This window comes from Schistocerca serialis, chromosome 8, assembly GCF_023864345.2.
Source record: "Schistocerca serialis cubense isolate TAMUIC-IGC-003099 chromosome 8, iqSchSeri2.2, whole genome shotgun sequence".
In the NCBI taxonomy this organism is placed as follows: domain Eukaryota; kingdom Metazoa; phylum Arthropoda; class Insecta; order Orthoptera; family Acrididae; genus Schistocerca; species Schistocerca serialis.
Genome location: NC_064645.1, coordinates 446745867 through 446771583, shown reverse-complemented (window position 1 = coordinate 446771583; position 25717 = coordinate 446745867). Strand labels below are relative to the sequence as shown.

General features: G+C 41.5%; 1 protein-coding gene across 1 annotated transcript in view; it reads right to left on the bottom strand.

Annotated features, from left to right (window-relative positions):
* The window catches only part of LOC126417057 (uncharacterized), a 113186-nt gene that overhangs the window by 64366 nt on the left and 23103 nt on the right, over positions 1-25717 (bottom strand). Inside the window, exon 3 of the mRNA XM_050084950.1 lies at positions 24554-24839. Coding sequence (XP_049940907.1) covers positions 24554-24839 — 286 coding nt within the window. The remainder of the gene's footprint in view (positions 1-24553; positions 24840-25717) is intronic.

The following is a 25717-nucleotide window of genomic DNA, read 5'->3' as shown; positions in this document are numbered from 1 at the left end:
TACATTAAAAAGTGACAGTAAGGAGAACCACCTGGCAGGGCATGTGGTAAAGGAAGAAGAAATAACCTCCTTCGTACTAGAGGGAACTGTGTAGGATTAAAACGGTAGGAGAAGACAGAGTAGATCAATCAAGTACTTGAGGACGTAGAGTGAGCGTGCTACTCTGCAATGAAGGAGTTGGTGCAGATGGAGATTTCATGTCAAGTGGCATGAAACCATTGGAAAGACTGATGACTCAGAAAGAAAAGATACCTAAACATTTGGGGTGCTTCATAAAAGACTTCATTTCACTGGAAAAAAACTTGAACCAGAAGACCCTTATTCCACCCCAATAAGAAACATGAGACCAATTAGGAACACAACACAGAGAAGGTAAAACATTTTTATCCTGCCTGTTGGAATTTGTGATGCAGAGATTCCAAGTGAAGATGAACTCTGGAACTACTGAAGAAAATATGTCAACTTCAAAGGAACAACACTAAAACAAAAAATACTGAAAAATATTAAACATATTTTTCTAGTTGTTACTGCAAGTCACATAAAATGAGTATAGTTTACAATAAACATTGAACACAATTAGCTTGCCGAAGCAAGAAACGTTCTGGAAGAGACATTCCACACGTTGTTTTAAAAGTGGAAATATCGTTTCGCATCAGGAGGTTCACTTCCACGATGCCCTTTGGATATGCATTCAGTTCTCGGTACATATGATGGACAGACCATATTTCCAACTTCCAGTCTGAACATTCTGATAAAGACTTATGTAACAGACCTTGACCATATTAAACAGCTGTACTATTTTCCAGTTCTGTTATATACTCTTGGAGTCAGACACAGCAACCTTCACTTGAATCTCACAAATCATATATGCTTGTACAACACATTACTTGCCATGTTATGAAAGCATGGTTCAAAGGAGAATCTAGTTAGCATACCTAGGCAAAGTGAATCTGCACAGTTCAAGTAATATGGAGTCTTTAGTTCAATAATAATTTGTTTTACATTTATTTATTTAAATGTCAAGTTCCGTAGGACCAAATTGAGGAGCAAATCTCCAAGGTCATGGAACGTGTCAGTACATGAACTTGCAACATAAAAAGTAATAACAGATAAAAATATATGTTCATGAACCTGAAAGAAAATCAGTCCATAAGTTTAAGCAAACGCTATCAGCAATACAATGAGAATCATCTTAATTTTTCAAGGAACTCCTCGACAGAATAGGAGTGACCCATGAGGAAGCTCTTCAGTTTCGATTTGAAAGTGCGTGGATTTCTGCAAAGATTTTTGAATTCGAGTGGCAGCTTATTGAAAATGGATGCAGCAGTATACTGCACACCGTTTTGCACAAGAGTTAAGGAAGTCCGATCCAAATGGAGGTTTGATGTCTGCCGAGTGTTAACCAAGTGAAAGTTGCTTATTGTTGGAAATAAACTAATATTCGTAACAAGAAACGACAATAAGGAATATACATATTGAGAGGCCAATGTCAAAATACCCAGACTCGTGAAAAGAGGTCGACAAGAGGTTTGTGAACTCACACCACTTATTGCCCGAACCGCCCATTTCTGAGCCAAAAATATCCTTCTAGAATGGGAATAGTTACCCCAAAACATAATACCATACGACATAAGTGAATGAAAATAAGCAAAGTAGACTAATTTACGTGTCGAAATATCACTCACTTTCGATACCTTTCGAATAGTGAAAATGGCAGTATTAATCTTCGAACTAGATCCTGAACGTGGGCCTTCCACTTCAGCTTACTGTCTATCTGAACACCTAGGAATTTGAACTGTTCAGTTTCACTAATCATATGCCCGTTCTGTGAGATTAAAACGTCAGGTTTTGTTGAATTGTGTGTTAGGAACTGTAAAAACTGAGTCTTACTGTGATTTAACGTTAGTTTATTTTCCTCAAGCCATGAACTGAGGTCATGTACTGCTCTACTTGAAACCGAGTCAATGTTGCACACAACATCCTTTACTACCAAGCTAGTGTCATCAGCAAACAGAAATATTTTAGAGTTACCCATAATACTTGAGGGCATATCATTCATATATATAAGGAACAGGAGCGGCCCCAACACTGATTCCTGGGGTACCCCCCACTTGACAGTACCACACTCAGATCCCACATCACAGCCATTATCAACATTGTGCATAATGACCTTTTGTGGCCTATTGCTAAGGTATGAGGTGAACCAATTGTGAGCTACTCCCCTTATTCTGTAATGGTCCAACTTCTGGAGCAAAATTGTGTGATCAGCACCATCAAATGCCTTTGTTATATCAAAAAATACGCCAAGCGTTCGAAACTTTTTGTTTATTCCATCCAGTACCTCACAGAGAAAAGTTAATATAGCATTATCAGTTGTCAAACGACTTCTAAAGCCGAACCATACATTTGATAGCAAATCGTGTGATATAAAATGATCAATTAACCTTGCATACACAGGCTTTTCGATAACTTTTGCAATCACTGATGGCATAGAAGTCGGTCTAAAATTATCTACATTATCCCTTTCTCCCTTTTTATAAAGCAGCTTTACTACTGAGTACTTTAATCGCTCAAGAAACTGACCATTCCTAAAGGAAAAATTACAAATATGGCTAAATCCAGGGCTAACTTGTGCAGCACAGTACTTTAATATTCTACTAGACACTCCATCATAACCGTGAGAGTCCTTAGTCTTCAGTGATATGTATGGCAAATGTAATAAAAATGTAAACATTCATTTACTTGGGCCTTCAGTATGGCAATGAAGATGGCTTTGGTGTGTATGCATTCTCATTCCCTGCAACAGGCCTGTCTAAAAACATATTTGAGTTGTATTGCTGTTGTAGCACTCCACATTTTATTGAATTCATTAGTTGAAAACTGACAAGACCGACAGTGTTTTTAATATAATTTTCCCTGACAGATGTCATAGAATAAATGTTTCATACCTTTCTCACAAAAAGTTTATTAAATGTATTATACATTTATAAATAATATATATGTATCTATATCCAGTACTCCCCATGTACGTCTGGATCGAGTTCATTCACATTTGGCACACAAAGGCAAATTTCGTGAGGATCAACACTGTGATGTCTATAATATCCTAGCTTCGGAAGGAGAGGAGATAAGGGCAAAATGCGATTTTCTCAGTTCCTGCTACGTAGGTAGCCCTGTGGAACATGCATGTTGCGTTGGAATCTACCACCTTGAAGATTTGCTTTCCAGAGTTGTCTACACTTCAGTGACAAGAAAGTGTTTTCCAGCCCCTGACCAATAGGACACACTGCAAGCCAGAGGTGTTGTGTTTTAGCAGTACTGAATGAGAATTAAAGCATCTGGGATGTTGTGCTGCGGAGGAATGCTGAAAATTCGGTGGACTGGTAAGGCTCTCTGCAGAATCGACAAGTAAATGCATACATGGAAAACACAGACAAGTCAAAGAAACATTACAATTGCACATAGACCTACATCATGTTATCAGGGAATAACTTCTATGGTATAAGAGGGAGCTGTATATAGTAAAAACTGTAAAGGAAGACATCTGTTCAACTACATCAAGCAAATAATGGAGGACATTGGTTGCAGGTGCTACTATGAGATGAAACATTTGGCATAGGAGAGGAAATCGTGGTGAGCTGCATCCAAATATTCAGGAGACTGATGAATCAAAATAAAAAAGGACAAGTTTTTTGCCTGCCTTATCGACGTACATTACTGGGCGGTCTACACATGAGGGGCAAGGAATTATTTCTAGCACTGACGAGTAGGATTCTTTGCATGAAAGACTCGTTTTGGAATTAGTGTCAGGCTGCTTTATCAACTTCTTTGTTGAGCCTACATGTCATATCTCCTGTCATGTTGGCTACACAGCGTGGGGGATGTGTTTTAGTAGTATATGGCCACCTTATCAACATGTATTGCAGGATAGCCTAGACATCAGGAGCAAAGTACGGTTTTACATCTTCTGATATGTATTCTTCCATGCACAACAGGTGTCTTTTTGGAGTAGTATCTGGCTGCTTTATCAAACTTCTTTCCATATGAAAAAAAACTCGTCTTAACCCCACTTAGAATGCCATTGGCTATAGGTCTGTTGCCAGAGTGTGGTTTATTCTCTTCATTAACCTGTTTTGAAAGAACTATATATATATATATATATGCGAATGAGCATGGTGTGGGGAAGATTGAGATGGATAGTGGAAGTGATGAACAGAGAGATGGAGTAGGAGGGAATACATAAGAAGAGCAGTCAAAAGGATGTACATAGAGAGAGAGAGAGAGAGACGGCAAATTGGGATGGAAACGTTAACAGGGCAGGAGGACAGGGGCAGAGGAGATAGACAGAGATTTAGCGGTAGGAGAAGAACAAGCAAAGAAGGAGGGGAAAATGAGATGAACAAGCAAGGAAGAGGAGAATGTGGATTAGGAGAGAAGAGAGGAGAAATTAGACCAATAGTTGGGAGGGGATGCTCAGAGAGATATCGAGAAGGAAGAGATGGTCAAAAAGATGGGTGATGAGGTCTTGGGCATAGACAGAGGGAGCACAAGAGTGACAGATTTTGGCGAGGAGTAGAGGGAAAGAGACGGGAGGGGAAATGGTCACTGAATAGTGCAGGAGAAGATGGACACAGAGAGGGGTCAGGCAGAGACGAGGAGGGAGGAGAAGGAGAAATCTTGTATAGAGGAGGAGGCTGAAATATGGAGAGAGTTTGGAAGGTTGTGATGGGCAAACAGGGGTTGAAGTGGAGATGACAAGTGGGGGAGGAGATGCACCAAGAGAGGGCAGAGAAGTTATGTGTACATTATATGAGACACACACATATTTGTCATACAAACAGGAGACAGGAATGAATATCAGCACTGTGGGGTTCATAATACATAGCTCCAATAGGAATGAAGATACGGAAAAACATTTTTCACTACCTGCCATAAAGGGTGTTATGCACTACATGCTTGTGGGAGCAATTTCTAAATGTTTTACCGGCCTGTTTCGCAGGGATTGCACATGTGGATAGGTATGTCTGGTTAGCCAGAGGAGGGGATGTTGGGAGGTGAAGATGGATACGGGGAGGCAGACAAGAGGAGAAGAAGGAAATGGACAGAGAGAGAGAGGGATAAGAATAGATAGATGGAAATAGTGGTTGCTGAGATGGAAAATAAAGAGGGTCTGGAAGGAGATGGAAACAGACAAAGGGGAGAAGGACGAGAAGAGAGGGAGAAAGAGTAGATGGTCAGAAAGGGAAAGGAACTTGAGAGGGCAAAGGGTGGGAGGAGGAGATGGAGAGGAAGAGAGTGAGAGGAAGTGGTAGAGCGAAAGTGGGTGGGGGGGGGATGTGAGGGACTAGTAAACAGGGTGAGGGAGGTGGACTGATAGAGAGGGTTGGATGCATGTTCCCATGCAATACTGGCATGCTGTGCAGTGAGTACATGTGTGGATGGGCATTGCTGAGCATAGATATCGGGTGTAGATCGATACTGAGAGAGAGTGGGGAGAAAGAGGCAGACATAGATAGAGGAGAAAAGGTACAGAAAAAGAGGGAGAGGAGGTATTGGACTTAATAGATGGGTAGGAAGTGATAGATAGAGATATGGAGCATGAGACTGACAGAAAGAACAGAGAGGATGTGATGCACAGAGAGGGAGAGGGGAGGAGGAGATGGACAAACGAGAGGGTGAGGAGAAGGAAAGAGGTGTCTTGAGGACGCTGATAGAAGGCAGTGTGAGATGTACAGAGAGCAGAAGAGAAAATAGTCAGAGAGATGGAGGAGACAGAGACAGAGAGAGGGAGAGGGGATTGAAAAGGCGAACTGAAATGAGGTGAATAGAGATAGGGGAGGAAGGGGTAGATGCAGAGTGTCACAAGGAAGAGATGTATGCAATATATGTGTCAAACAAGTATGTGAGTGAAACTGCAGGGAAAGGCTACTTAAACATAAATCGTAAATGAAGAGAAACCTCTACTTATCATGAAACAACAACAGAGATTGTGACAAGGTTAAATCTTATTGTAATATGTAGTGTGGCGTTTTAAGCAAAATTCCCTTTATATCAAGAGAAAAAGTGAATTTGCTCAGAATCAATACTGCAGTAAATAAAATGAGGCAGAAACATGAATCAATTAAATGTTTTAATTTCCTTAAAAGTAAATAATTAACTGAAGAAAGTTTCTGTCAGTAGCAGATAATTTTACGTACCCTACGTGTTTGAGAAAAGTTTTACATATAGTTTGATAGAATTCAAACACGTAATAATATCAACACTTTCTAAAATAAATTTACAATAATTTTAATGGTATTTTTATAGATAGTCTGATTATTGCAACAATTTTTCTAGAAACTTGAGGTAGATTAGTTACACCTGACTTTGCAACCACCTAATACTGAAAGACATACTCAGTACTAAGCATTTAGGACTTAAAAGACGACAACTGAGTGATAAGGCTATGCTTATCTTGACACATGGCACCACAATACTGGAATCAATAAACATGAGATGATTAACGTTTAGTATGTTTTGTAAGGTCGCTAAGGTTTTTATGTGATTATGATATTCTCGCGCCAAGGATAAAACACTGTGGAAGTGTAAATACATCAAGTTCATCATTTTAACTTACCTACATGATAGAAAGCAAAGTGTACCATTTCGCTATCCAACTGAAGAAATCAGTTGTGGCTTACCATTGACTTTTGTTTTGAGTTCTCCATTTCTTATATATATATATATATATTATTGGTGTTTTGCCCTTAAAGAGCGCATTTGGACTAAACTACATGGCCAGTTCCTTTTGCTGCCTTCCTTGCTGCCCAAACTTCCCTCATTCGCTCGCTGTGTTTCTGTTTCCCAAGTCCTCTGTCCATGCTTCTTGTCGGCTTTGTGTCTTCGGCTTCATCTTGATTGCCTTTTTGGTTGCCCATATTTCTTTCATCTTCTGGCTGTGATCTTGCTTGCGTTCTTCGGTCCATTTTATGCCTGTTCGTTTGTCGCATTGTATCTCATGTAGTTTACTTTTCTTAATGATGTTTCTGAACTTTATTCTGTCGTTTATTGTGTCTGCTGTTATGTTGAGCTGGTTCAGGTCGTTTTCTACCTCTGCCACCCATTTGTTGTTTCTAATGGTTACCCAGTCAAAGAACTGTTTGGTCAGCCTGTGTGATGGCATTCTGTATAGGTGTCCATAGAATTGTAGTCTGCGTTTTCTAATCTTTTCTGTGATTGTCTCCGTATGTTTGTACAGTTCCTCTGTAGGTTTCTTGATCCATATTCCACTGTTGTTAGTTGCGCCAAATATTTTCCTAAGTATTTTCCGTTCTACTTTTTCTAATTGTCTGATACGTGTATGCCCTAGGATTAGTGTGGTCTCTGCTGCATATAGTGCCTCGGGGAGCACCACCGTGTCGTAATGGCGTAATTTGGCTTTTTGTGAGATAGACTTCTTGTTGTAATGATTCCACACTACTTTGTATGCCTTGTCCAGTTTAGTCTTTCTTTCTTCGTTTGAGTCTCTGTTATGTCCACTCATTTGTAGTGTTTCACCGAGGTATTTGAAGTTTGCCGTTTTGTAAATCGTGCCATACTTTGTGTTCAGAGATGAGAGTTTCTTTGCGCTCATAAACTGTGTCTTTTCGTAAGAGATCTGTAGTCCAGTTTTGGAAGCGATTTCGTGAAGTTTTTCAATAGAGTCTTTTGTTTCCTTTATACCTTTCGTGACAATCGCCAAATCGTCTGCAAAAGCCAGGAATTTAATCTGTAGGTTTCCTAAGGTTATCCCCTGTTGTGATGTTTCCCATTCATTTATGACCTTATCTAACACCAGATTGAAAAGGAGAGGTGAGGGGCCATCGCCTTGTCGGACACCTGTGCGAATTTCAAAGGGCTCTGATGTTCCCCATAGAACTTTACTTTGGAGGTCGTGTTGGGTAAAGTTGGCTCTATGATAGCCCGTGTTTTGTTGTCTACTTTGTATTCTGCTAGAATTTTGAAGAGAGTTTTCCGGTCGATAGAGTCGTACGCCTTTTTGAAGTCAACAAAGGTAATGATCAGGTTCTGTTTGTGTTGTAAAATCATTTTCAGGTTCCAAATTTGTTCCGCACAAGACCACCCTTTACGGAAGCCTGCTTGGTATTCCCCAATCAGGTGGTCGGTTTGGCATTCTAGTCTGTTCAGTAAAGCTTTAGAGAGGATCTTGTGTGTGACCGGTAGTAGGGATATTCCTCTGTAGTTGTTCGGGTCAGTCATGTCACCTTTTTTGTGTAGTGGGTGTATGAGGGCAGTTTTCCAGTCACCAGGAATTTTCATGGTCTTCCAAGATCCTGTGGATGTCTTTGGTGAGTTCTGGGTCTTGCAACTTCCAGATTTCCGCGATGATGCCATCTTCTCCTGGTGCTCTACGATTCTTGAGTGACTTTATTATTTCTTTAACTTCTTCTAGAGTTGGAGGTTCATATATATATATATATATATATATATATATATATATATATAGGGTGAGTCACCTGACATTACCGCTGGATATATTTCGTAAACCACATCAAATATTGACGAATCGATTCCACAGACCGAACGTGAGGAGAGGGGCTAGTGTAATTGGTTAATACAAACCATAAGAAAATGCACGGAAGATTGTTTTTTAACACAAACCTACGTTTTTTAAATGGAAACCCGTTAGTTTTGTTAGCACATCTGAACACATAAAGAAATACGTAATCAGTGCCCTTTGTTGCATTTTTGTAAAATGTTAATTACATCCGGAGATTATGTAACTTAAAGTTGCCGCTTGAGTACCACTCCTCCGCTGTTCGATCGTGTGTATCGGAGAGCACCGACTTACGTAGGGATCCAAAGGGAAAGGTGATGGACCTTAGGTGCAGAAGAGACTGGAACAGCACATTACGTCCACATGCTAACACCTTTTTATTGGTCTTTTTCACTGCCGCACGTGTACATTACCATGAGGGGTGAGGTACACGTACACACGTGGTTTCCGTTTTCAATTACGGAGTGGAATAGAGTGTGTCCCGACGTGTCAGGCCAATAGACGTTCAATGTGGTGGCCATCATTTGCTGCACACAATTGCAATATCTGGCGTAATGAATGTCGTACACGCCTTTGTACATCTTGTGTAATGTCGCCGCAGACTGCCACAATACGTTGTTTCAGATCCTCTGGGGTTGTAGGCACATCACGGTACACATTCTCCTTTAACGTACCCCACAGGAAGAAGTCCAGAGGTGTAAGGTCAGGAGAACGGGCTGGCCAATTTATGCGTCCTCCACGTCCTATGAAACGCCCGTCGAACATCCTGTCAAGGGCCAGCCTAGTGTTAATTGCGGAATGTGCAGGTGCCCCATCATGCTGATACCACATACGTCGACGCGTTTCCAGTGGGACATTTTCGAGCAACGTTGGCAGATCATTTTGTAGAAACGCGATGTATGTTGTAGCTGTTTGGTCCCTTGCAATGAAGTGAGGACCAATGAGGTGGTCGCCAATGATTCCGCACCATACATTTACAGTCCACGGTCGCTGTCGCTCCACCTGTCTGAGCCAACGAGGATTGTCCACGGAACAGTAGTGCATGTTCCGTAGTTTCACTGCCCCGTGGTTTGTTAAATCCGCTTCATCGGTAAACGGGTAGAACTGCAACGCATTCTCTGTTAATGCCCATTGACAGAATTGCACTCGATGATTAAAGTCATCACCATGTAAATGCTGATGTAGCGACACATGAAACGGGTGAAAGCGGTGACGATGCAGTATGCGCATGACACTACTTTGACTCAGTCCACCGGCTCTCGCAATGTCCCGTGTACTCATGTGTGGGCTCATGGCAACAGCAGCTAACACACCAACTGCACCCGCTTCTCCTGTGACGGGCCTGTTACGGACCCGTTTGCGTGCTACAACCATACCTGTTGCATACAGTTGGCAGTAGATGTTTTGCAATGTACGGCACGTTGGATGCTCTCTGTCCGGGTACCGTTCTGCATACACCCTGCAGGCTTCAGCTGCATTTCGTCGACACTCGCCATAGATGAGTATCATCTCCGCCTTTTTAGAGTTCGAATACACCATGGTCACAGTTCTTACAACACTACACTATCACAGACGTCTGGTAACACGGTGTACTACAGTTGGTCTGCGTGCGGAGACGAATGCAGAATAACAATAGCAGCAAGCGCTACATGCGGACACTGCGACAGCTAGACCAAACCACAACAGTGCACTACAGCCACACTCCTAAACACGGTCGTCATCGTAAACACGTCCCTGCAGGTGCTGCTCGCCGACCGTGGTCCGTGTTTGTTACAACACGAAGCTGAACGTCGGAGGTTTCAAGCGTCAACTTTACGTTACAATATCTCCGGATGTAATTAACATTTTACAATGCAACAAACGGCACTGATTACGTATTTGTTTATATGTTCAGATGTGCTAACAAAACTAACGTGGATCCATTTAGAAAAACGTAGGTTTGTGTTAAAAAACATACTTCCGTGCATTTTTTAATGGTTTGTATTAAACAATTACACTAGCCCCTCTCCTCACGTTCGGTCTGTGGAATCAGTTCGTCAGTATTTGATGTGGTTTACGAAATATATCCAGCGGTAACGTTAGGTGTCTCACCCTGTATATATATATATATATATATATATATATATATATATATATATATATATATATATAACTAATGACCTCAGAAGTTGAGTCCCATAGTGCTCAGAGCCATTTGAACCATATATATATATATATATATATATATATATATATATATATATATATATATATATATATATATATTAGTGTGAATCGTCAGAAAATCTTTTTGGCCTTTCATCATATGACACGATTATACATATCTTAATTTTCTGCAAGCATCAAATATGGGATTAGCATAGTGAAATTCAGTTTGACGCTTAGAATTCCAGCAGCTACAAAAAATCCTCTCTTCAGAAAATGAAGTATATGATGTACAAAGCGTAATGCCTTGGGACTGCCGATGTGAAAGTGCTTTGCCTAGTATAACCAGGCATCTTCGCTGTACAACGTTTGTAGTATGCATGTTTACTGGTAGAGATGTTTGAAATATATGGAAACTAGTTAACTCTTCCGATTTCAATTCACAAACACTATGTAGAATAATTGTTTTCGGTGTAAACTTAGAGGGACAGTGTTTACACAGTGCAGAACCGTGTTAAAAGTATTATATCTTGAGTTATAGAACATTGCAGTAATTCCGTTGTCTAAGTCTTTATACACTGAAGAGCGAAATAAACTGGTACACCTGTCTAAATTCGTGTAGGGCCCCAGCGAGCACCCAGAAGTGCCTCAGCACGACGTGGCATGGATTCGACTAATGTCTAAAGTTGTGCTGGAGGCAACTGACACCACGAATCCTGCAGGGCTATCCGTAAGTCCGTAGGAGAAGGGGGGCGTGGAGATCTCTCCTGGACAGCACGTTGCAAGGCTTCCTAGAGATGCTCTTTAATTTTCATGTCTGGGGATTCAGGTGGAAAATGGTAGTGTTTAATCTCAGAAGAATGTTCTGGAGCCATTCTGTAGCAATTCAGGACGTGTGGGGTGTCGTATTGTCCTGCTGGAATTAACCAAATCCATAGGAATACTCTACGACCATGAATGGTTGCAGGTGATCAGACAGGATGCCTACGTACGTTTCACCTGTCAGATTCGTATCTAGACGTATCAGGAGTTCCGTATCACTCCAACTTTACACGCCCCACACCGTTACAGAGCCTCCAGCTTGAACAGTCTCCTGCTGACATGAAGGCTCTATGGATTCATGAGGTTACCTCCATACCCATAGACGTCCTTCAGCTCGATACTATTTGAAACGAGACTCGTCAGACCAGGCAAATGTTTCCAGTCACCATCAGTCCAATTCTGACGGGCAAAGGCGAGGCGTAAAGCTTTGTGTCGTGCAGTCAAGGGTACACGAGTGAGCCTTCGGCTCCGAAAGCCTATATAGGTAATGTTTCCTTGAATGGTTCGCACACTAACACCTGCTGATGGCCCAGCATTGAAATCTGTAGCAGTTTGCGTATGGGTTGCACTTTTGTCACGTTAAACGATTTTCTTCAGTCATCATTTGGCCTGTTCTTGCAGGATACCTTTCTGGCTGCAGCGATGTCGGAGATTTGATGTTTTACCAGGTGCCTGATATTCATGGTAAACTCGTGAAATGGTCGTATGGGAAATTCCCACTGCATCGCTACCTCGGAGACGTTGTGTCTCATCGTTCGTACAGCGACTATAATTCCACGTTCAAACGTACTCAAATTGTGATAACCTGTCATTGTAGCAGCAGTAACTCATCTAACAACTGCGCCAGGCAATTGTTGTCTTATACAGGGATAGGCGTTGCCGACCGCAGAACCGTGTTCTGACTGTTTACGTATTTCTGTATTTAAATGCGCATGTGTATACCAGTTTCTTTGGCGCTTCAGTGTAAAGTGTATATTTGTACATAAATACACTTTCTAAATATTATTACTGTCAGTTGTTTGCTAAAAACACCAATCAGTGACTGCCAATCCATTCTGTGAAAACCGCACATTACTAGCATTATCTGTTTCAAGTTCAAGATGTTTCATCCTCAATATACAAATTTGTACAATTATTTATCGTTGTGGGAACGTTTCAAAATACGATACCTCGTAAGCGACTCGCTCTTGGAACAGACAGCAATAACATTCTAACGTACCCTACCTATCTTTGTTAATGTCATTTGACACTTTTCCGTTTACAAATATGTACATTTGCGCAAAAATTCACTTTCCATGTATTATTATGATTTGTTTATTTTCTAACAATACAAGCCCCTGGCTACCAATCCAGAACCGCACATCAATAGTACTTTCTATTTCTGCAATGTTCACAGTGCAAGTTATATATATAATACCACTGTCCTTACAAATAGTGGGGCAGAAAGAAGGAGCCTCCTAGAAGATTGTGAGCCTAAAGACTAAAGATGGACACAATAAGGCGTACCCTGGAAACGGTGAAAGATGTCACCGGCAAATCCTTCTACCACCAGATCAAGCTAAAGTCCAAAACCAAATTAACATCAGGATGCAACGGCCTTTATCAAGACCACCCCTTGTGACGATCTCGATAAATATTGAGCGATTCTCTAGTCATAAGAGTGTTTTATTAGCAGACATGTGCTATAAGCATAAATGCGACGTATTGTTGGTGCAGGAAACACACCGGGGCGCCACCAGCCACAGACCTAAAATAGCAGGAATGGATTTGGCCATTGAAAGACCTCACGACAAGTTTGGGAGTGCGATTTTCATCGGACCCGGTCTCAACGTAACATCAGCCGCAATGACAGAAGTAAATAACATTGAAGTACTTACCATTCGCGCCCAGAAGTTCTCTGTGACGTCTGTGTACAAACCACCAGATTTGGACTTTGTTATCCATGAACCAAACAATTTTACATATGACCATATTAATTTTGTCATGGGCGATTTCAACTGCCATGGTGAAGCATGGGGATATAATGAGACTGATGAGAATGGTGTACAGCTTGAATCCTGGGCTGACACTAATGACCTACAGCTCATTCATGACGCAAAACAGCCTACATCGTTCAAAAGCAGAAGATGGAGAAGGGGATATAATCCTGACAGCATCTTTGTGAGTAGGAAGTTGGCAGCACAGTGCATGAAGCTTGTTGAAGAACCTATCCCAAGTACACAACACAGACCAGTTATTTGTGTTGTGAGTGCCAAACCAGAGGAGATGCCTTTCCGAAGACGGTTTAATTTCAAAAAGGTAGACTGGCAGAAATTTAAAGAGCAATTGGACGAAGAGATTGAGAAAATCCCTCCTCGTCCAGATGAGTATGGTAGATTTATCGATCTTGTGAAAGGGATCTCAAGGAAAAACATCCCAATGGGTTGCCGTACCCAGTACATCCAGGGTCTGACCGGCAGCAGCAAGGTCTTAATTGACAGGTACCAAAAGCTGTTCATTCAGGACCCCTTGTCCGCAGCTCGTGGTCTCGCTTCCCACGCTCGGGTTCCCGGGTTCGATTACCGGCGGGGTCAGGGATTTTCTCTGCCTTGTGATGACTGGGTGTTGTGTAATGTCCTTAGGTTAGTTAGACTTAAGTAGTTCTAAGTTCTAGGGGACTGATGACCATAGATGTTAAGTCCCATAGTGCTCTTAGCCATTTGAACCATTTCAGGACCCCTTCATCGAAGATACGATGGAGGCTGGGGAGGAACTAATGCAGGCTATTGCTGAGGATAAGAGATGACGGTGGTGCAAACTAGTCGAGAATCTTGACATGAAACAAAACAGCAGACGTGCATGGAAGTTACTGAAAAACTTAAGTGGGGATCTAACTGACCACCAGCTGAAGAACAACGGGGTAACAGCAAATCAGATTGCTAGCCAACTTCTGAAGAATGGGAAAACCAAAGGGAAAATGCAAAGGAAAAGAGTTATACCCAAGTACAAAAAGATTATGGACTCCTCAATGCTTCATTCACAGCAACCGAACTGGAAGACGCCATTCAGAGAATGAACCTGAATAAGTCCGCTGGAACTGATGACCTTAGAACGGAGCAGATAAAACAGTTTGGGCCCAAAGCTCGAAACTGGTTACTACAAATGATGAATACCTGTATTAAAGAGCTGAATATTCCAAAACTATGGCGGCAGGCGAGAGTGCTGGCTTTACTAAAACCTGGCAAGGAGATAAAGGACCCCAGAAGTTACAGACCGGTGTCACTTCTATGTCATCTCTGTAAGATACTGGAGTGGATGATTCTCAACCGGGTGGCAGAAACTATAGATGGAAAGCTCATAAAGGAACAAGCCGGTTTCAGACCAGGAAGATCTTGTTGTGGTCGAATTCTTAATCTGACGCAACATATAGAAGATGGGTTTGAAAAAAATAAATAAATAACTGGAGCAGCTTTCATAGATCTTACTGCTGCATACGACACAGTAAACCACAGAGAGCTATTGCGCAAATTATATCACCTCACAGGGGACTGTAGGTTGACGATGGTTATTGGTCGTCTTCTGCAGAATCGAAGATTTTATGTCTCCCTAAATGGTAAGAACAGTAGATGGCGACTGCAGAAGAACGATTTACCACAAGGAAGTGTACTTTCTCCCATCCTTTATAATGTGTACACTAATGACCAACCTATACCTCAAGATGCAAGACTGTTCGTATATGCTGATGACACAGCTGTGGTGGTCCAGGGGTCCAATTTTGATGCCACATCTGGAAATCTCTCTAGAGCGCTTGAAGAACTGGCTCAATACTACGACGCGAATCACCTCAAGTCAAATCCTGACAAAACCCAAGCATGTGCTTTCCATCTGCGCACTAGAGATGCTGGAGTTGAGCTCGACGTTACATGACAAGGTAAGAAGCTAAAGCACTGTCCAACACCCAAATACCTAGGGGTTGTACTTGACAGAACGCTTTCCATCAAGCAGCATTGCCAAAACACCAAGGCTAAAGTCTGCTCCATGAACAACATCATCCGCAGGCTCACAAACTATGAAAGGGGAGCTCAACCATCAGTACTGAGAACATCAGCACTTGCTCTGTGTGTTTCTGCAGCAGACTATGCAGCGCCAGTATGGGAAGCATTTGCACATGCTAAACATGTTGATGTAAGTGTAAATGAGACAATGCGAATTGTTACAGGCTGTCTCAGACCCACACCAACGGGTAATTTGTACCTACTTGCTGGAATTGCCCCATCCAAGATCAGATGGCAGCAGACGCTGAGAGAACAAAGAAAGAAACAGATTCTCGACACCCACTGAATAGGCACGTCACTCAGGCTCGGAGGCTTAAGTCTAGAATTAGTTTTATTGTGAGAACCAAGATCCTTGACGGTTCACAGGAAGATAATAAGTCCGTAAATGGGAGAATGAACAAACCGCACTGCAGATAATACCAAAAAGCAACTGGGACCTGGAAGCCAACTTCCTTATACAGTGTGGAGAACACTAAATAGGCTGAGGGCTGGTGTACCCAGATGCAAAACTAATCTGTGCAAGTGGCGACTGCTGACTAAAGATGACGACGTTCTTTGCGGATGCGGAGAGGTACAAGACGAGGCACATCTGCTCATGTGCCGACTATTGCCGGAGGCCTGCAGTTTTAGTGACCTGCTACAAGCCAACGACAAAGCCGTAGCGGTGGCTAACTATTGGAAAAATAAAATTTGATCTGGACACGGAAAAGTAAAGTAATTACAGGTAGTTCCCGTTTCTCAAGAAATTGTGAGAGACGTTAATAGAACCAAAAACAACCTTTAGAACGATATAAACGCGTTACCATTAGCACAAAAACGTATTGGGAATCTTGCTGTACATGTATTCAACAAGTACTTTCAAAGAATTTATTTCAAAGGGAGGCCGTGTAAGGAGAATAAAATGTTGGTTTCAGATAATACTGCCAGACAAGTTGTTAGATGGCTGGCAAGTAATTTCCGAATGACATGTTTGTTATTTTATATTTTCAGAACCGTAGTAAGCGACGTTGCCTGCCACATTATATTCTTTAACCCTTTTGCGTTCAATAAGATTTCCAGGCAGAGAATCGGATGGATATATGTTGAGCTCCTGGACCGCCTTCACAGGGAACCATAATTATTCAGTCGCAGTGTCACAGCATACGAGATTTTCGAATAAGGTCCCTAATCATTTTTTATAGAATGTCACTGAAAGACTCTGGATAACCGGTGGCAAACATGCGGTAAGTCACTGCAATACAACAATGAGAATTACAAAAAATGGATTTTTTGTGGTTTCACGATTCCCTTGTTCTCTGGATATTCGTCCCTGTCACTTCTTTACATTCCCCCCAGCATACAAACCGCTTGAAATGACGCCTGTTCGATACTTTGAATGATATCCAGAAGCGGTTAACCAACGAGCTGAAATATACTTCACCATTACGTGAGTAATTATAGTTTATTTACAGTAGCTTTTCATTTAGATTCTCATGAAAGAAAAGAAATCGATCATCTTAAATCAACAGTTCGTCGTCAAGAAAACTTAATATCATTAGTTGTTGGCAAAATGAGGCTGTCATGGAAATATCGTACGATGTACGAAATATGAATCTCACTCGCATGCTGATTAGTGAAGCCATATATGATAACTATTTCTCAAACTTTGTTTCAGTGACTCTCAAACAGTAAGCAAATATGTGCTGAAATTAATAAGCTTGCGCTTTCGAAATTTTATTGAAATATCTGTTTGAGGAAATAACCAATAAAGTGAAAATATGGAAATATTTTAGTCTTGCATGTTATTCTAGTACAGATGCAGCTTCGACGGCCAAATTTTTATTACTTGTGTATTACTGAACAAACTGTAAGATAATAGAAGACTTCTTGGCGGTATAACTACGACAGATTACACAAAGGATTGTGCAGTTGAGGATTTTGTAGGAATAGATAACTTAATTACAACCGGTTTAATATGAGTGTGCAAAGGTACATGTCCGTCAACGATGGGCTTCATCAATTATTTTATAGCACTGATTAAGAGGGGATGGCATTTAACAAACTATTTTCCATTCATTGCTTACTCCATCAAGAACATTTGACATGCCAGATTCCATATAACAGTTTGAAGGATGTTATGAAAGTCGCCATAAAGGGTATAAAATTCATTCGTGCATGTGAACTTAATCACTATTGATTTTACAGAACTGCTGAAGGAATTGTGGTCTTGGTACAGCGATGCCCTACATACTGCTGTCAGATGCCTAAGAAAAGGAAAAGTGATGGAATGGCTTGTCAATTTCGGATCTGAAATTATTTTAATCTTAAAACACAGCAATAAAAACTATGTTGAACTTAATAATAATAAATGGCGGGCACTTACAGATTTCTGACCAGTATTACACAAAAATTCAACAAACGTAATTTGGCATTCCAAGGACAAAACAAGATAATCGAACACATGACAAACAAAATACTTGCATATGAAGTCAAATTCGAATTGTATGTTGATGAACTTTAAGAAAAATACTCCCTAACTTTCCAACTGCTGCTGTTCTGCAGTCTGACTGAACTGTCACCGAAGGATTTACCAAGATATGGCACTGAAAGAATATTTGAAAGAAAAAAGCATAATGGCAATGGGAAGAAATATTCGAGGCTGTTTCAATATCGCACCCCAAGCTTGTTGAAGATAATGATCTCAAATTATTCTGCCAAGATGGGTTTTATAGAACTTATTTTATAAACGAAATAAACGAACAATAACACGACAAACAGTTTAAGGCCCAATCTATACAATATCTTTAAAAGTAAGAGTAAATTGAATTTCGGAGATGAGTGGCTAGCAACAATAAAAATTTAAGAGCCTGTACACATTTTATTTTAACACTGTTTCCTTCATTCTACCACTCTGAAGATTCGTTTACGAAGATTACAATACCTTACTTGAAAATACATGTCTTAATCGGTTGTCCAGACATTTAAAATACCCATTGAGGATTGCATGCAGTCCAAATGACGAATATTTAGACGAAATAGTCGAAAAGTAAAATATAATTATAATAACTAATATTTTAATTTTTATACTTAAATTTGTTTTGCAGTTAGAATAAAGAAAAATTCAGTTGCAAGAACTGCGGACTTTTTTCCCACCAGTCAAGCTTTCAGTTTATTGAAAATTCGTCATTAACACTTTATGTTAAACTCTACACTCTCCTACTTGGTGGCAGTCATTTTGTGTAATTCTGTCATTTCCAATTCTCGAACTTTGTTCATGCTACAACAACGATCATTCCAGTCAACGCCAACAATTTATTGCGGTGAAAACAGCGTATTTAATTGTGAAAACGGCGAGTGGCAATTTAAAATTCTTATTGCCTATGTTGGAGGATTTTAATATCACGAACATGGTTAATCATTGTCATTAACTGCTCAACAAATTCACTCGACGAAGGAGACAGGCTCAGCCAGTAGTTTCCAATGGTAAGTACTTACTCTTTAGCAGTTTCAAAGACAGATTGCCATTTGTAGCTGTTGTTAAGCTTTAATAGCTCCTGAAGGAGGATAGGACCGATGGCCATGCAGTTGGGTCCCTTTAAAAAAAATTTAAAAACTCATAAAAATGTATATCCGAAACCGGTGAAGAAAACATTCTTACTATTCACAACTGTCGGCTGTATCTGTTTCTGTCGTCGAATGGAATATATGTTTGAGGAGTTATAGTAAGAGTGCGAAAAATTGTCTGGTTACCTCAGGAGCGAGGCAGGGTGCAGGGGCAGATGGATTTGTCATTGTTCGATAAGGGGACGTGATAGGCGGAATGTTTTCTCGTTTGTCTTCACGTGGTGACCATGTGAGCCTCGTACCGATCAATTGCTATGATTTTTTTTAAAAAAACAGTAGTAACATAGATTCGTGTATGCGCATTATAGAGATAGCCACCTTCATGTGCAGTACGTATTCCCAGCATGGAATATAAAACTAAATAGCGGCTATTGTAAGCCAACGCAGTGAGTACAATAAAAATAACATTTACAGAATTATAGATAGTGTCTCATATTGCCTAATCGACTTGGATATAAGTTGAGTTACTGTTATTACTCAAATAATTAATCCCTCAGAGACACACATAACACGACACTTCGTGAGGCAATAACAATTTTGGGGTCCCTGATGGTGGCCCTGATGTGAAAGAGAACAGTCGACACGACGCGTTACGAGTGGTTCTGACGGTCAATGCTCAGTTCTCGCTTGCCGAAGGTGTATTTATCACGAACTTACTGTAGCTAGTATATTAAGGGCTCATAATATACTAATATGTGTAGCTTGTCAACTTTGGCTCTATAGCACTTATCTAGAAGGAAAAGGGTCGTGTGCATTTAGTCTAACGTCTTCTAGTGACACTGGAAAATCATTTATGTTGACGACAACATTTATTTCCACTTTCATAGGCGCTTGACGTTTGCGGGTTGAGGAAAGCCAGTGTGCTCCACTGCCTTCATTTCTGCTCAGTAAGACTGGCTTTTAAGATGCACTGTAGGAGCTGCTGATTACTTAGCTATACAGTCTTCTGCCAGAGAACTGACAGCATATTCCTCGGAGACTCATCAAAAATGCTGTCAAAACAATGCCTCGATTGGGATTAATATTGACCGTTCGAATTGAACACACTTTGAAATTACTGGTTGTATTAACTTCGTCTGTTTCCGTTCCTACATTCCTACCAGATGAAAACATTATGGATGCACAGGAAGAGGCGTATCGAGGGCCGAAACACCATCAAGCTCACGAATGAAACAAATTCTGTTTCACATCAAGTGGATTCGCAATTGCAAATAAGGAATACCATCAGCCTTAGGATGGCCGTGAATCGTGCACAGATATTCAAGTGCTAAGGCGACCGTTCACGATAAGCGGGAAATCCGGGTTCGTTTCCCGACCCGGCACAAATTTTAACTTTCTTCGTTCCGTTCTAAAGGTGATGGTAGTTCTTATTGGGAGTTGCGCATTTATTTGATGTGTTTGGCAACAGCTGTGGTCACGGAAGTGCCTGTTCCTTTGGACATGCATGCATGTCTGAAGGAATTTTACATCGTAACCAGAATAACACAAGCACTGCAATGTCGTAAATTTTGTTTCTGCGATCACTTGAATGCAGTGTGTTCTAACACCCACATATAATCTTTTTGTGTAATAGGACAAGGCATTGGCATCCAGCTTTCACCCGAATTAAGAAAAACTTCGCAGAAAAGTAAGTGAAGTCATTTGATGTGTATGGAAGGAAATCTGTTGACTAATGTAAGTCTACGGCTTATTCCAGCAAACAAGAATATCAATTTCCTTATACAGTAGTATTATAAAATTTACTTTGAGTTATGTTGGAACACGGGAGGCAATACTAGCCCTACGACTTATCATAGAAAATAGATTAGGGAAAGGCGAACCTACGTTTCTAGCATTTGTAGACTTAGAAAAACCTTTTGACAATGTTGACTGGAATACCCTCTTTCAAATTGTGAAGGTGGCAGGAGTAAAATACAAAGAGCGAAAGGTAATTTACAATTTGTACAGAAACCAGAGGGCAGTTATAAGAGTCGAGGGCCATGAAGGGAAGCAGTGGTTGGAAACGGAGTGAGACAGGGTTGTAGCCTATCCCCGGTGTTATTCAATCTGTATATTGAGCAAGCAGTAAAGGAAACAAAAGAAAAATTCGGAGTAGGAATTAAAATCCACGGAGAAGAAATAAAAACTTTGAGGTTCGCCGATGACATTGCAATTCTGTCAGAGACAGCAAAGGACCTGGAAGAGCAGCTGAACGGAATAGACAGTGTCATGAAAGTAGGATATCAGATGGGCATCAACAAAAGCAAAACGAGGGTAATGGAATGTAGTCCAATTAAATCAGGGGGGACGCTGAATGAGTTAGATTAGGAAAAGAGACGCTTAAAGTAGTAAGTAAGTTTCGCTATTTGGGGAGCAAAATAACTGATGATGATCGAAGTAGAGAGGATATAAAATGTAAACTGGCAATGGTAAGGAAAGCATTTCTGAAGAAGAGAAATTTGTTAACATCGAGTACACATCTAAGTGTCAGGAAGCCGTTTCTGAAAGCATTTGTATGGAATGTAGCAATCTATGGAAATGAAACGTGGGCGATAAGTAGTTTAGACAAGAAGAGAACAGAAGCTTTCGAAATGTTACGCTACAGAAGAATGCTGAAGATTAAATGGGTAGATCACATATCTTATGGGGAGGTATTGAATGGAATTGGGGAGAAGAGAAATTTGTGGCACAACTTGACTAGAAGAAGGGATCTGTTGGTAGGACATATTCTGAGGCCTCAAGGGATCACCAATTTAGTACTGGAGGGTAGCGTGAAGGGTAAAAATCGTAGAGGGAGACAAAGAGATGAATACACTGAACAGATTCAGAAGGATGTAAGTTGCAGTAGGTACTGGGAGATATAGAAGCTTGCTGAGGATAGAGTAGCATGTAGAGTTGCATCAAACCAGTCTCTGAAGACCACAACAGCGACAACAACAACAAGTAACATCGATTTAGAGACTCCACTCTCCCTTCTCATGGTAGCAAAGGGTCTAGTCACCAGATAAAAACAAGAGTATCATATGTACCCCAATCGTCGCCTAGATCAGGAAGGCACCATCATTAAGTCAGGCAAAGTATCAGATTCAACGTCCAACACAGTAATTTGCAACAGCGGGAAGATGACTAATCTATCTGTTCATATGGTTCAAATGGCTCTGAGCACTATGAAACTTAACATCTGAGGTCAGCAGTCCCGTAGAACTTAGAACTACTTAAACCTAACTAACCTAAGGACATGACTGAGGCAGGGCCGGCCGCGGTGGTCTCGCGGTTCTAGGCGCGCAGTCCGGAACCGTGCAACTGCTACGGTCGCAGGTTCGAATCCTGCCTCGGGCATGGATGTGTGTGATGTCAGGTTAGTTAGGTTTAAGTAGTTCTAAGTTCTAGGGGACTGATGACCACAGCTGTTAAGTCCCATAGTGCTCAGAGCCATTTGACCCATTTGAACCTGAGGCAGGATTCGAACCTGCGACCGTAGCGGTCGCGCGGTTCCAGACTGTAGCGCCTAGAACCGCTCGGCGACACCGGCTGGCAACCTGTCTGTCACAAAGGTATGGGTAAGTGAAAGAACTGTCACGAATTGGTACTGTAAAATTTAGTTACGATCACAAGAGAACACAGACTGTATCTGGTGATGCTTAAATTGATATGTATACCAGAAATGGATCTTACTTGCAAAGAGCCATCACAGGGTACGAGAAAAGATACAACAAATCCGTTCAGCAGTAGGGAGAGTAAATGTCATAGCCCCGCTGCACAGCTGTTGCCTCAAATTCTAAGCGATATCCAAACAAAAGTAACATCGAAACTTTGAATGAATTTGGGAGACGGCAACGATGACAGTTTCAGTCATCTTTTTCAATGCTTGCAGTTGTGTATTACACCCAACAGACTAATTTGAAGGAAAATCAAGGTTTTTGTATCTTCTGGTTTAATGCTATGGTTTACCGACAGTGTTAGACGCATTTGGTATTTCTTACTATTATAACATCACATTTAATTAAAAGCTTATTACATAACATGTGGTATCTTCCTTGTGAATGTAAATTTCGTATGTCATTGTTTTCTGTGCAGTTCCACGAGTTAGATTCAGCGACCATCGGAAAGGGTGTTCGTCCTCTGCAGTCACCGGCCGTTTTCGTTGCGGACGTGTTTACGTTAGATAACGATGACGACGAGAGAAGGGAGAGGATGAAACTCTGTGAAGGCTCATAGCCAGCTCTTCCCGAATAGCACCTGAGAGGCCACCTGCCTCAAAGTCCCCGTAAGACGGACGCATTACCATCAACACACAGTGTCACATACTTTCACTTCATAAGACTCTGCTGAGAGGTTTGAGATCTAACCCAGAACACAGGCGAATCGACTTGGCGGTGCGGTACAGAAATCAGTGGTAATAATACGAAACAATCTAGGTTACAAAACCGCTGTGTTCAGAATTTGATATTGATATCGATTATAAATACATGAGAAAGCGCACCTAAAATACGGCTTACCTCCTTGTCGAGCGCCACCATACACGTGTGCGTCAGCGACCTCGATTGTAGAGGTGAGTTGTCTTTCCAAATCCTCTAATCGTCGAAATCCGTGTAGCAGGTACTTCCTCTCGTCGTGTCCTTACCAGATATGCGGTGACATCCTCATCCCTCCTTACCAGACGGCGACATCCTCACCCATCCTTACCAGATACGCGGCGCCATCCTCATCCACAAAACGGAATCGAGCCTAAATAGATGCATCTCACAGTGTATTTACTTTGGAGGCGCAAATGGAATGCCGTAGTTTTGCAACCAAGATTGTTTTTGCTCTTTCATACTGGTGATCAAGAACTTAACGCCACCATCAACCCTCCCCTTTGCCTGCCAGATACTAACGGCGACCTGGCTTATCTCCGAGTTGAGCTCCCCCATATATCCGTGCGTTAGCGACCTCGTCTACAGAGGAGAGTTGTCTTTCCCAATCCTCAAACCGTCGAGATCCGTGTAGCAGGTACTTCCTCTCGTCGTTTCCTTACCAGATATGCGGCAACATCCTCATCCATCCTTACCAGATATGCGGCGCCATCCTCATCCACAAAGGGGAATCGAGCCTAAATAGATGCATCTCACAGTGTATTTAATTTGGAGGCGCAAATGGAATGCTGTAGTTTTGCAACCAAGATTGTTTTTGCTCTTTCATACTGGTGATCAAGAACTTAACGCCACCACCAACCCTTCCCTTAGCCTGCCAGATACTAACGGCTAACCGCCTTATCTCCGAGTTGAGCTCCCCCATATATCCGTGCGTTAGCGACCTCGAATACAGAGGTGAGTTGTCTTTCCTAATCCTTTAGTTGTCGAGATCCATACAGCATTCATAACACAAGATGTCTAGCTTACTGGCATGACTACCAACAATCAAAACTGCTTATGTGTATGGTTCATCGCCTTACTTGAGAATGTGGATTAATAGAGCAATATTGCGACGAGGTATCCGGATGACATTGGGGTGTCCCGTGGTCCCAGACGTGAGGAGTGCGACCGCGGGGCTCGTGTTGTCTCCTTGCAACCCCTGGGCACTCCTCAGCAGTAGCTGTTGGGCATCCGGTACGGCCTTGGCAGTCCCCAGCACCAGGAGTGGGCAACCAGTTGGCCTGGCGGCTGCAGCGGACTTGGTGGTCGGTGGTTCGCACATCACTGCTGCGGGGTTCAGCTCCTGTAGCACTCGGCGCAGGCTCTCTACCACAAAAAGGAAAGTGTTACACCATAAATATCCACGGTAATGTCAAGAAGCATGAGGAATCTACTAGACTGAGTAAAAAAAGTTGCCCTTAATTTAGAAAAAGTTTGATGTTCAGCTATCTATACACAGGTGAAATATGAACACAACTAATCTTTGGCAGTAGCATGCATAGTACCACAAAGATTTTGATTTGATTTAGCAATCTTAGGAAAATCGCTTTCATTAGAATGCATGGACCAGAAGGGGGAAAGGGACGAATATTTGCGTTTATCTTACATCGGCGATGAGGTCATTAAGGCAATATAGCTCGAGAATGGCAAGGAGCACAGTATACCATTCTGGGCCCAAAGAAGCCTAGGCATCACTGTGATACCTGAAAGGGCTATTAGACAATTTCAGTAGAGATGAATATTAATAATTTTCTTTTTTTCTTTGATCTTTAATTGAATGTAGTAGTGTGCGTGATGACATTATTTAAGAGCCCATCCAAGGAATCACCACAGCCGACCTTAGGTAAAAAAAGTGCCTTAGATTAGCATCACACGACATCGGATTTTTGAAATAGTAGAGTACGAAACTGGCGTATAGGACCATTTCAGAAAGAACACGAAACACAATAGTTGGTTCAGTAGATGTATGGGTGACACATGAAGTTAGAAGGTTGGATGTCATTGCACTGGTTACTTGCACTACACAGCGCAATGTCGTTTCAATAGACTTATAGTAGAGAACTGACAAGGAGTAAACGGCAAAATTGTTGAAAAACTGAACATTAGTCATGGCTCTACCCACCACATCATTCAAAATATGCTGCGATGTTACAAATCTTCTCCAAGCTGGATAACACATCATGTTACCCCTTCTAATAACCCTA